We start from the raw sequence: 12,713 nt of genomic DNA, 5'->3' as shown, positions 1-12,713 counted from the left end.
CGTAGGAAACGTTTAGGAAAAATTATTATCCGTGGTTTGAACACACATTACACGTTACAAATTTTTGGTGGCAGCGGTGGGATAATTCAAACCAACTTGATTATCTTTTCATTGTGATTAGGTTTATAGCGTTTCAAACTATTGTAGTTTTAGATAGAATTTTGTTTGTTCATATTTACTTTTCATGTTTGAAACAAGTTATTAAGAGATATTCATACAGGTTTAAATAATAAAAATATCATGGATAAGATAGATGAAGAAATCAGTTTTCTTGAGGAGAGAATTAAGGAGCTTTCTAATGAAAGCATGAAGATTAAAGAACACAGGGCACAGTCAACGCCTGGGACTGCGAGAGATTCAGGAATTGGAGCGTCTGGACGTGGTGTAGAACATACCACGGAAGAAAACTATGATTCCAAAGGTGCAAGACCTAAAACTAAGATGTATGCCCAGACAGAAGATTCGTTTGAACTTTACGATAGAAAAGACAGGGTTCAAAAGCAAACATCGTCGATGTATTTAGATACGCCAGACAATATGCCAAGAAATATAACAACTCGTAGAAACAGGGATGTGCCGCAGGCTCGCACGTATGATGAGCAAGGGAATACAGATAAGCCTGGTAAGCTGAAACCAGCAACATACGATGGTTCAACATCATGGGTGGATTATAAATCACATTTTAATGCGTGTGCTTGTTTGAACCATTGGTCCGAGGCTGAAAAGGGAATGTATCTGGCTGTTTCCCTTAGAGGTCAGGCTCAAGGAGTGCTTGGAAACCTGGCTGAAACATTACAGATGATTTTCAGGGCACTATCAAAAGCTCTAGAAGAGAGATTTTCCCCAGCCAACCAAACGGAACTATATAGAGCTCAGCTCAGAGAAAGAAGACAAAAAGCTAGTGAGACGATACCACAGCTCGGACAAGATGTCAGACGATTGACACGGCTGGCCTATCCTACTGCCCCAGCGGATGTTTGTGAAACTCTCGCCAAAGAGTATTTCATTGATGCTCTTACAAGCACAGACATGCGTCTGAGGATAAAACAATCCAGGCCACATGATCTCAACGATGCTATAAGACACGCAGTAGAGCTTGATGCATTTGTTGGTGCAGAACGTAAAAAGTATGAAGAAACCGGATTTCTAAAAAAAGTTGGGGATCAAATTAAGCATGAACCAAAGCGGGAAAGTTTGGAGGAAACTGTCGGTTCAATGAAGGAGATATTGGTTAAACTGCAGAAAGAAATTAATGATTTGAAACATGAACAGAAGGGATCTCCTAGAACCGACAATGTGCCAGTAAATCCTATGAAGTGTTACAATTGCGGCAAACCTGGTCATATAAAGAGAAATTGCAGACTTAACCAGTCAAACAGAAAAAATGATCAGAAGTTTCCAGTACTGAACAAGAACAAAGTGGACAAACCTGGTGAAAGGAAAACCGGCAGCTCCGGACATTTCAAAAAGGCAACGCTTGGAATGAGAAAACCAATTGCAACACGTGGGTACCAAGGAAGCATTGGCGTTCAAAGAATGCTAATGAACCAGGAATGTATGTCAGAGGAAACATAAATGATATTCCTGCCATGACGTTAGTTGATACAGGGGCTACAGTTACACTAGTGTCTCGGGAAAAGTTTGAAGCGATAAATAAAAAGTGCAAAATTGAATTAGCTGAAACGAATCAAAGTATTCTATCAGCGTCTGGTACGCCTCTTCAAATTTACGGTAAAGCACTTGTCAAATTTAAGTTTGGCAACAAAATATTATATCAGACAACACTGGTTGCTGACATGACTGTTGATGCTGTTCTGGGCCTTGATTGTTTGAAGGCTAACAAGGGCATAATTAATTTGCAGGACAGAACACTGACCTTAGGAGATGAAACTCACTCACTAGAGTTTGAGGGGAGAATTGGATGCTTTAGAATTGTAGCACTTGAAACTGTATCCATACCATCCAAAATGGAAATTGTTACAAAAGGAAAAGTTGTAGTTCCAGAGAACGAAGAGATGCACTTAGATGTTGGAGTAGTGGAACCAGCAGAAACGTTTTTGAGTTCTGACAGAGGATTGGTTGGAAGAACAGTAGTGAAAGGTAGTTCTACTGTTCCAGTAAGACTCTTTAATCCGTCTGACAACAATGTAATCATCCACACTGGAACAACGGTTGGGCAATTGTCACCCATAGACCGTATAATAGAGGAAAATTACCAAGCTACAATGGGAGTTGAGAAACTGCCTGAGCATTTAGAGGAGTTGTATAGAAGGACTAGCCAGAATATGAGCAAGACAGAAGCAGGTGCAGTCAAAACACTCCTGATAAAGTATGCTAATCTATTTACAAAATCCGATAAAGACATGGGAAGAACAGGACTTGCTAAACATAGCATTGACACCGGTGATCACAAACCCATCAAGGAAGCTCTTAGACGACTCCCAGAACACATGAATACAGAAGTAGAAAAGCATGTGAAGGAAATGTTGGAAAACAAGATAATAGAACCCTCAAACAGTCCTTGGGCTTCTAGAGTGGTGCTTGTGAAAAAGAAGGATGGTTCTACACGATTTTGTGTAGACTATAGGCGTTTGAATGCTATAACTGAAAAAGACGCCTATCCAATTCCACGCATTGATGAGACCCTGGACCAACTGGCAGGGTGTAAATGGTTTTCAACCCTCGATTTACACTCAGGCTATTGGCAGATTGAGATGGAGCCAAAAGACAAAGCCAAGACAGCATTCGTCACTCGAAATGGGCTATATCAATTCAATGTCATGCCTTTCGGGCTGTGTAACGCCCCAGCAACGTTCGAGAGGCTAATGGAGTTAACATTACAAGGGTTGCACTGGGACATTTGTCTCATCTATTTAGATGATGTCATTGTATATGCAAAGACATTTGATGAAATGAAGACTAATTTGTCGAGAGTTTTCGACAAACTTGCAGCAGCTGGACTAAAACTGAAGGCGAAAAAGTGCGCGCTATTTTCACGAAGTGTTGATTACCTAGGACATGTTGTGTCTGAACATGGTATTTCCACAGACCCAAAGAAGACCGAAGTTATTAAGAAATGGCCCCAACCTTGTAATGTAACAGAACTAAGATCCTTCATTGGTTTCTGTAGCTATTATCGTAAATTCGTTCCAAACTTTGCAGTTTTGGCGAAACCATTACATGCTTTGACAGAGAAGGGAACAAAATTCATTTGGTCTAGCGATTGTCAAAAGTCGTTTGAAACTTTGCGAAATAGGTTAATCAGTGCACCCATTCTAGCACACCCAGACTTCACAGAACCATTTATTTTGGACACTGATGCCAGCGACATGGCTATGGGCGCTGTATTGTCACAAATACAAGATGGGGAAGAGAAAGTGATTTGCTATGCAAGTCGCTGTTTAAGCAAAGCAGAACGAAAATATTTTGTCACACGTAAGGAACTTCTGGCCATCGTCCATTTTGTGAAACATTTCAGACATTATTTGTACGGAAAGCCATTCTTAATTAGAACAGACCATAGTTCATTACGATGGTTATTGAACAAGAGAGATTCTGAAGGTCAGCTTGCTAGATGGATCGAAACACTTTCCTCTTATGAATTCGAAATTCAACACAGACCAGGAAAAATGCACACGAATGCAGATGCTTTGAGCCGAATGCCATGTAGACAATGTGGAAAGGATAACTGCAATGGCAAAAACCTTATTAGCAAAGGGCAATTTAGATCAGTCTTCGAAGAAAAGTATACAGCCAGCACGTCAGTGCAAGAAAGTCAAGAAGCAGATAAAGATATAGCTTTAGTCAAGTCTTGGCTAGAAGCAAATGAGAGACCATTGTTCGAAGATATAAGAAGTGCAGGATATTTTCTGAAATCACTATGGAGTCAATGGAAGAGACTGAAACTAGTAAATGGAATTGTATGTAGACAATGGACAGTGTTCGAGACAAATGACGAAATACTCCAGCAAGTTATTCCTCTTTCTGACAGAAGAACGATTTTGAGACTATGTCATGATGAAAGAAACTCGGGACATCTTGGAGTGCATAAAACGTTGGCAAGAGTTAGGCAAAGGTTCTACTGGCCTGGGTTGCAACAAGATGTTAGACAATATGTCACAGGCTGTGACATTTGTATGAAGCGGAAGAATCCAAACAAGAAAAAGATAGCACCGATGCAGATAGTTCCATCAGGAATGCCTTTAGAGCGCATAGCAGCTGATATTCTCGGCGAACTTCCAGTTACAGAAAATGGCAACAGATATATTTTAGTAGTCTCAGACTACTTTACCAAGTGGACGGAGGCTTTTCCCATGCCAAACATAGAGGCTAAGACCGTGGCTAAATTGATTGTAGAGGAAGTTATTGTAAGGCTTGGGACACCTAAAATAATACATTCTGACCAAGGCAGGCAATTTGAATGTGAACTTTTTAGGGAAGTGTGTAAACTTTTAAACATTCAGAAAACGAGAACCACTGCCTACCATCCCCAGTCTGATGGGATGGTAGAAAGGTTCAACCGAACCTTAACAAGTATGCTTAGCGCATACGTACAGGAAAATCAAAGAGATTGGGACACACATATTCCCTATATTATGATGGCATATAGGTCAGCTGAGCATGAATCGACAGGTTTTACACCTAACATGCTTATGCTAGGAAGAGAAACGTCTTTGCCATTGGATTTGCAGTTTGAGATGCCGGAGCCTCTAAAAGAAATGAGTCCAAATGAATGGGCTTGGACTCTTAGAGAGAGAATAGAGAGAACTCACAGTTTTGTTCGTCAATACACAGAAGCTGCTATGAATAGACAGAAAAACTATCATGACATGAAGATGTCTTGGGAGAAGTTCAAACCAGGGGACCAAGTTTTTGTTTATTTTCCACAAAAGAAAATAGGTTGTTCTCCGAAACTCACTTCATTTTGGCGCGGGCCATTTGAAGTCCTTGAAAAATGGTCCGATGTTCTCTACGCTGTTAACTGTGGAAGAAAAGGAGAAAGGCAGATCATACATTGTGATCGTTTACGCAAAAAGAGGGATCAAACTCTCAGAGGAGAGGATACTGGATTAATTACCGAGCTGTTAGACAGTTATACTGAAACAGATGAAGGAGAGCAAGAAACTGATAAGATTGTAGAGAGTGTTGATGAACTTGTCGAGTCTACCAGGCCTAAAAGAAAATGTGGCCGTCCGAAGTGGTTAGAGGACTATGAGTCCTATTAAGTTGTGTAAAACTTTATTATTAAGTAATAAAGCTGTTTATTTTTTTTTTATATTTTGTAGAAAATGCCGAACCTGAAAGTAACAAAAGCTAACGTTAGAAATCATTGTCCATTGTGTGAAGGAGAAGTTGTTGATAACCAATGGCCTGAACATTTGATGAGGTGCACGGGAGGCAAGTTTCCTTGCAAAACATGTGGAAAATTATTCAAGAAGAAGGAATATTTGATCAGACATGAGAAGAAATTCCATGAGAAAGAATCAGTCAATCAGAATGACAATGGTGTTGACAGCGGCGATGAAGGGTGGCTTACACAGGACCCAGGTGATTTGCTTGGACAGGTATCCAGTACAGATGACAGTTCCAGTGACGAGGGAGTCGAGTCATGTGAAGAAAATTCAGAGGGGATCAAAGAGCAGTCTCAAGTAGCGTCAAATGAAGATAAGGGTGAAAGTGAGAAAGAGAAGCATAGTGCGAAACCAGAGAGCCGTAGTCCTTTGGAAAAGGGTAGAGTTGTGCGAAAGCGTACAGAACCAGCTCCAGTGTTTGCACCAAAGAGGTCAACACCATTGGTTTCAACCCAAAGCAGCGGGGTCTGCACATCTTCCGTTCCGAAGTTCAGTTTCGGAAAGACGTTCAAGTCGTCGAGCACACAGACGGAGAATCAGTCTGGTGATGGACAAAAGAGAGTTTTGAAGATGCGGAAGTTGCACAAAGTCGTGTCAACCTACACCAAGGATGACAAGCAGGTTGAAGAAATTGTGGAAGAGGAAGAATTCGAGTACATGGAATGAAAGACATTGATTGATATGAACAGGCAGAAACCTGTTATGCTTCTAAAACATTTTGTTTTGTTGAATAACTTTATCGAAAATGTATTATAAAAAAAAAAAAAGAGTTCGTATTTTGTTTTACTTCATATGCACGGTCGCATATATTTCGGAGGCGTGGGTAATGTAATGAAAATTCCTTTGATTATGTAAATAGAGCAATCAGGGTCAATCAAATATATTCAATCATAAGCTATTCCTTGGGTGTGGTTAACTGTCTCAAACGTTTTGATGACCCTGCGATGAGTCAGCAGAATGGACGTAGGGTATAAAAAGGAAGCGCGTCTGAGCATAGGAGTTAGTCTGCTGATAGACGCAGAGGAGAGAAGACCTCAGAGAGCAGAGATACAGCGATTATAGTAGGTACGCTTTATGTTTCATTTGCGGGACCCCAAAATACTGCGGGTGGACCATTTGAAACATTACGGTATATCATATAGTCCGGGAGCATAGGCTCAGAAATAAATAAGTTCGGACTAGGTTCAGCACAGGGTCTGAAACGGTGGTCTGAAACAGTGGTTTCAGACCAAGTGTTGTACAAGGATAGCTGAAGGAAAATAATTAGTTATAAATCAGTTAGAATCATCGTGTTTGATTTAATTTGATGAAAAGTGTTTAAGAGTTGATTTTACTCCAATCATTTAAAAACGTAGGAAACGTTTAGGAAAAATTATTATCCGTGGTTTGAACACACATTACACGTTACAATATTAATCTTATTATTACACAATGTATTGTCCTTCCACAAATTCATTTAAAAATTAAATTTGTTGTTATGACTATTTTGATAGATTTAACGGAAAAGATTCATTAGAAATTGTATCATTATCTTTATATTTTTAACTTTTCACTACATGAACGAATATGCAATATTTAAAGAATTAGATAACTTGTTTACTGAATTTTAACAGTTCACTGTCAATTTCTCTTTTATTCATTCAAATGTCAAATGTTCAAACACATGACAGCAATTCCTCTGGACATTGTGTTGTTTATTTGGTAAATAGTTTTTTTTTACAAAATGTAAGAAGGTGTAAATTGAGTAATCCCTAGCATGTCCACTTAATGGACCATCCATTGTATTGTGTGTAAATAGTTTACTTATCAGTCTTTGATATCCGGCCTAGTCCGAAATAGGCTTAATCAATTACGTAATCAAGTTTCATTTTTATTGTACTTTTTTTCTTTTTGCAAATGACCCACGGCTATGTACAGCTGCGCGGAGTTATGTCAATTAAACGGATAAACTGTACGGGTCACGTGATTTATCACTAATAGGTTTTTTCTTAAAATGGTAAATTTTCACACTTTTGATATTTCCGATCATCTAATACTGAATTTTGATTGGTCAGTGACCTGCAATCCAAGCGCGTGGGGACGTCGCTGGAAATTTGGCCTAACTCGGCCACTTCCATGCGACGCTCCATTCAATAAACTTGTATTCATATTTTATCATCATTTTTCTTATTTGGATTGCAGGTATGTTGCTCTCTATTTTATTTTCTATTGTTTCAAAGTTCATAAAAGTTTGATTTTAAGAAATTAATAATTTGCTTAAACGTTTATTTTTTTAATTTTGGTATTTAAATAAGTTATGATTTTAAAGGAATAAGTTTCTAAATTTGAGCTTTGTCGTTTATGAAATAATTCATTATTAACCTATCGGCTAGGAGACACAATAATTGCTTTTTCATCCGTCTAAGTTTTGCCGTTAACACATGTATTTTTTTAGTAAATAGTTTTATTTTTGATAGTCGTAGAATAGACAAGTAAATGAAATACTTTTGTTTGTTGCATTGATGCGTGGTAAATTAGAATTTCAATTTAGCGCCATTTCTAAGTTAAAGAGACTCTTTAGTAAAAGGAGGTAATTTAAAGTTAGTTCGGGAAACAAAATACGGGAATCATGTTTAGATCAAATTGTAAGTTCTCAGTAAATATTGACAGTTAAATTAGATAAAATTATACCATAAAGGCTTTCAAATCATTCATCGTTTAAGATCTTTGTAATCGCTTTTGGTTCTAATTCGCATACGCGTTGTCAAGTTTTAGTTCGAATTTCCTTGACGTTAAGTCTTTGTTTATATTCTTTATATTGTTTACATTGGATTTTATTATTTTTCATATTGTTAATTAATAATACAGAGGTTATATTTTTATTACATCTTGTTTATACCTCTGTTACGGTCACCAGAGTTTTAAAATATTATACGTAAATGAACTTAAACTTTTGTAACTGGTGCCTGTTGTTTTATATAGCACTTCCATGCGACGCTCCATTCAATAAACTTGTATTCATATTTTATCATCATTTTTCTTATTTGGATTGCAGCCACGACAGATTGTGTTCAACATATAACAACGTCAGTAGAGCTGACACCAATAAGAAATTACATCAGCGAGTTAAATTTAGTTCATCACAGCAAGCGAGTGTTCAAATTAAAGTTAAATTTCCCCAAATTTATAGTGAATTCAGATCACGTTATTAAGGACAAAAAAACAAGACGTGACAATTGGTGGAGATCCAAAGGATCCTTTATGTCAAGATACTTTCTGCGTTCTAAAGGAAGTGATAGTTTAGACATCTTACCATCATTTGTATTGAATATGCCTCATACCGGAACTCCGTCAAATAGCAATCAGGAGGACACATCATCACCCCCAAGCATAAGACAAGAACTACTTCAGCAAAAAGAAGAGGAAATCATAGCATTGCGAGCGAGGATAGAGCAGGAAAGGACACGACAAGTGGACCAGGAGGACGAAATGCAAGGACTCCGAGAAAGAATAAGGAACATGGAGAGAGAGCAACAAGTTCAACAAGATGTACATGTTCAGCCATTGACAACACCGCCCCCCATGTCCTACAACACGCCACCATCAACCACTCCGGACCGGTTAAATGTGCGACTCGAGAAGTTCGATGGGAAGACCTCCGCGGTACAATGGTGGGTTAAATTTATGGCTCTTGTTAACCTCCAAGGACTGACGGAGCAGAAAGCCATCCTATACCTCCCCTTTTTCTTCCTTGGAACTGCGGAAACATGGTTCAACGCACTAGATACCACGGTGAAATCATCATTAACAGCCATACACACAGCCTTCATTAACCGATTCAAACCTGTGTCACATCATGCGTTCGATCTTTTGAAATTCATACAAGGAGAAAACGAATCTGTGGAAGAGTTCATCCAACGTGTATCGGAAAAAGCAACAGATTTGAAAGTTGATTCACAAAAATTAATGGGAAGACTCATGGGTGGATTCAAGCAAAACATCCGGAAAGATCTTATTCGCCACAACCCAACAACAATGGAGGACCTCCGTACTCAGGCTCTGTTAGCAGAGCTTGCACAGAGTCTGGAACCGGACACCAATGCCATCCAGAGTGCCACCAACGCATCGCTGTGCACGGCAGTAAATTCCCTTGAAGATAGGATACAGAATATGGAAACAACCAATATGAACATGGTGAATATGGTGAACAGTCAAAGTTTCCATAACAACAGACCTAGGCCCAATCAGAGACAATACCGTCAAAACCCTAGGTACCAGCAGCCGCAGCCACCTCAGTATCAGGCACAGTCTCCACCTACGCAATATCAGCCGATGACCCAGTATCAACAACCCGCCCCGTTTCAAGCGATGTAGTCGAATCAGCCACAGCAGCCGGCCCAGTACCAGCAGATGCCCCGACCCATACCCAATGGTCACCAGCAGACGCGGCAGTCCTCGGGCGAATGTCAAAGATGTGGTGAGTCTTGTGATTCTTTTTACAATTGTAGAGCCAGAAACCAAATTTGTTTAAATTGTAACAGACCAAACCACTTATGGATGTGCTGTCGTAGGTTAACTAATGATTTGAAAACGGGTAAAGTCACTCAGACTGATATTCAAAATTGGTTAAAGCAAACAAATTCAGCATAGGAAATCGCGCCTGTCTTTAGATCGTCTAAAGATGGGCACAATGACAAATGTCCTGAAATCAATCTGGTTGCCCACATGTCGAAAAATACAATTCTGGTTAATGTTTTGGGTCAAAAGACTAGTGCTCTTGTAGATTCTGGTGCTGCAGTAACTATCATTAGCAAACAATTCTTTGAGAAAACTGCATTCAATGGCTCAAAATTGCAAACGCCAAATTTTCCAAATGTAGTAGGTGCTAGTGGTAGAAGATTAGAAGTTCTTGGCAAATTAGACTTAGAATTTACAATCAATGGTGCTCAATACTCATTCTGTGTGCATGTTGTAGATGGTTTACATCACTCATTCATATTAGGTGTAGATTTTTTATGTGCTACTAACACTACACTAACCTTTTCTGGTACTAACACAATGCACATACCAGATGACAATGGTTCCCCAAATGTATGCACAATCAGTACTAACGCAGGTTTGGGAAGATTATCAAAGCCCATCATGGTTCCCCAGAGATCAGAAATGAATGTTGAAATCAAAATTTCAAGACAAAAACACAATGTTGAAGTGCTACTTGAACCCCATGAAAATCTATTCTCAAAAGGGTTAAATGCTGCAAAATGTTTGGTGAAAATCAAAGGTAGTCACGCTGTGTTCAGAATAATGAACCCAAATTTTCACGATGTGTACTTGCCCCACAATTTTATTGTTGCCCATGCTATGGAAATTGACGAAAAACAAATTTTTCCATTTGACTGTCAAAATCAAAACAAACCCAAAGGTCCAACAATAAATCAAATCTCCCCAGACATTGAAAATCATGCTCAAATTCAATTCAATCTTGAAAATGCTGATTTAGATCCATCTCAAAAACAGGAACTGTTAAAATTTTTGCATGAACATAGAGATAACTTTGCTAAAGATTTGACAGAGTTAGGCAAAACAGGGTTACACAAACATCACATTGAAATTCAACCTGGGTCCAGACCGGTCAGACTCCCATTCTACAGAACATCTCCACAAGCTACTCGCGAAATAGACAAGCAACTTCAAGAAATGTTAGAAAATGACATTATACAACCGTCAAATTCAGAGTGGCATTCACCTGTAGTTTTGGTCAAAAAGAAAAATAACACCTATCGGTTTGCATGTGATTACAGAGCCTTAAACAAAATAACAGTTCCAATGTCGTTTCCATTGCCCCACATTGAAAGCGTTTTTGACACAATAGGGGAAGCCAAAGCCGCATATTTCACTAATTTAGATTTGATGTCAGGTTTTTGGCAAATGGAACTTGATGAGGGTAGCAGACAGAAAGCTGCATTCATTACTCAAAGCGGAGTGTATGAATGGAAGCGAATGCCATTTGGGTTGCAAAACTCCCCCATCTCATTTCAAACCCTAATGTCCAACGTTCTGCGAGGTTTAAACTGGAAATCTGTTCTGGTCTATGTTGATGACATTTTGATCTTTTCAAAATCCTTTGATGTACATCTGAAACATTTAGGCCAAGTTTTCGATAGACTTAAAGAGGCTAATTTGAAATTGCAACCAGCTAAATGTCATTTTGCTGTCAAAAAGCTCAAATTTTTAGGCCATATTATCTCTAAGAATGGAATTCAAGTAGATCCAGAAAAGACAAAGGCCATGAGTGAATTTCCAGTTCCAAAAACTCAAAAACAAGTACGCAGTTTCCTCGGTATGGCAAATTATTACCGCCGCTTTATTCATAATTTTGCGAAAATTGCCACACCGTTAAACGCGCTGTTGTCCAAAGACAAAAAGATCGAATGGACAGAATCATGTCAAGAGGCGTTCGACAAACTGAAAAACAAACTCCTGACTGCTCCTGTCTTAGCATACCCTGATCCAGACAGACCATTTATCCTAACATGTGATGCTTCGGACACAGCAATTGGGTATGTATTAGGTCAGTTAGACGATGACAACAAGGAGTATGTCATTGCATATGGAGGAAAATCTCTCACCCCAGATCAGAAAAAGTTCAATACATGTCTCGCTGTATTGTCAGGTATTGAAGCTTACAGACCATATGTAGTTCACAGTAAGTTCACGGTGGTGACCGACCACAAGGCTTTAGTTTGGCTTCAAACTGCCAAACATACAGGTAGGTTAGAAAGATGGGCGCTAAAGCTACAAGAGTACTGCTTCCAAATCATACACAGACCAGGTAAAAGCAACTGTGTGGCAGATGCCCTGAGCAGACGGCCTTATGTAGAGGAAGAGGTAAGTACTCACAAGATCAATGTTCTAGACAGTCAGCCCATTACTACTGAGCCTGAGACAGAAAATGAACTGGATGTTGAAGAGAGGTATGTCACACCAGCACAAGAGACAGACAATGTTGATGAGGAAGAACGATGCTACATACAAGTTCATCTTGGGTACACTAATGATCCCAAAGAAATCAACTGGGTAGGTATCAATGAGATAGACACAGAACCCCAAGGAGTAGATCACACTAATCTTTCTCAACTTCAACAAGAATGTCCAGATTTTCAACACATATACAAATACCTAAAGGACAACGTACTCCCAGAGGATCTTCGATTGCGCGATGTCACAGTGGCGGAATCAAAACATTTCTCTTTGGTTGATGATATCCTCTATCATTGGTATCAACGCAGAGTCAAAAAATTGCCAGAGGTAGACCTTGAAGAAGAAGTCAAATTTATCAAACAAATCGCACTTCCCAGAGAACTTCGGAAGAATGCTCTACAT

At 39.1% G+C, this 12,713-nt stretch overlaps 1 protein-coding gene across 1 annotated transcript; it reads left to right on the top strand.

Annotated features, from left to right (window-relative positions):
• The first annotated feature begins 6,799 nt into the window (after positions 1-6,799).
• Positions 6,800-9,719, top strand: LOC105342725 (uncharacterized). The gene is made up of 2 exons (XM_066080707.1): positions 6,800-7,975; positions 8,386-9,719. The coding sequence occupies exons 1-2, from the start codon at positions 7,960-7,962 to the stop codon at positions 9,702-9,704; spliced, it is 1,335 nt and encodes a 444-aa protein (XP_065936779.1). The 5' UTR covers positions 6,800-7,959; the 3' UTR covers positions 9,705-9,719.
• Positions 9,720-12,713: the final 2,994 nt, after the last annotated feature.

Source organism: Magallana gigas, chromosome 1, assembly GCF_963853765.1.
Source record: "Magallana gigas chromosome 1, xbMagGiga1.1, whole genome shotgun sequence".
In the NCBI taxonomy this organism is placed as follows: Eukaryota; Metazoa; Mollusca; class Bivalvia; order Ostreida; family Ostreidae; genus Magallana; species Magallana gigas.
This window is presented reverse-complemented; position numbering and strand designations above follow the sequence as displayed.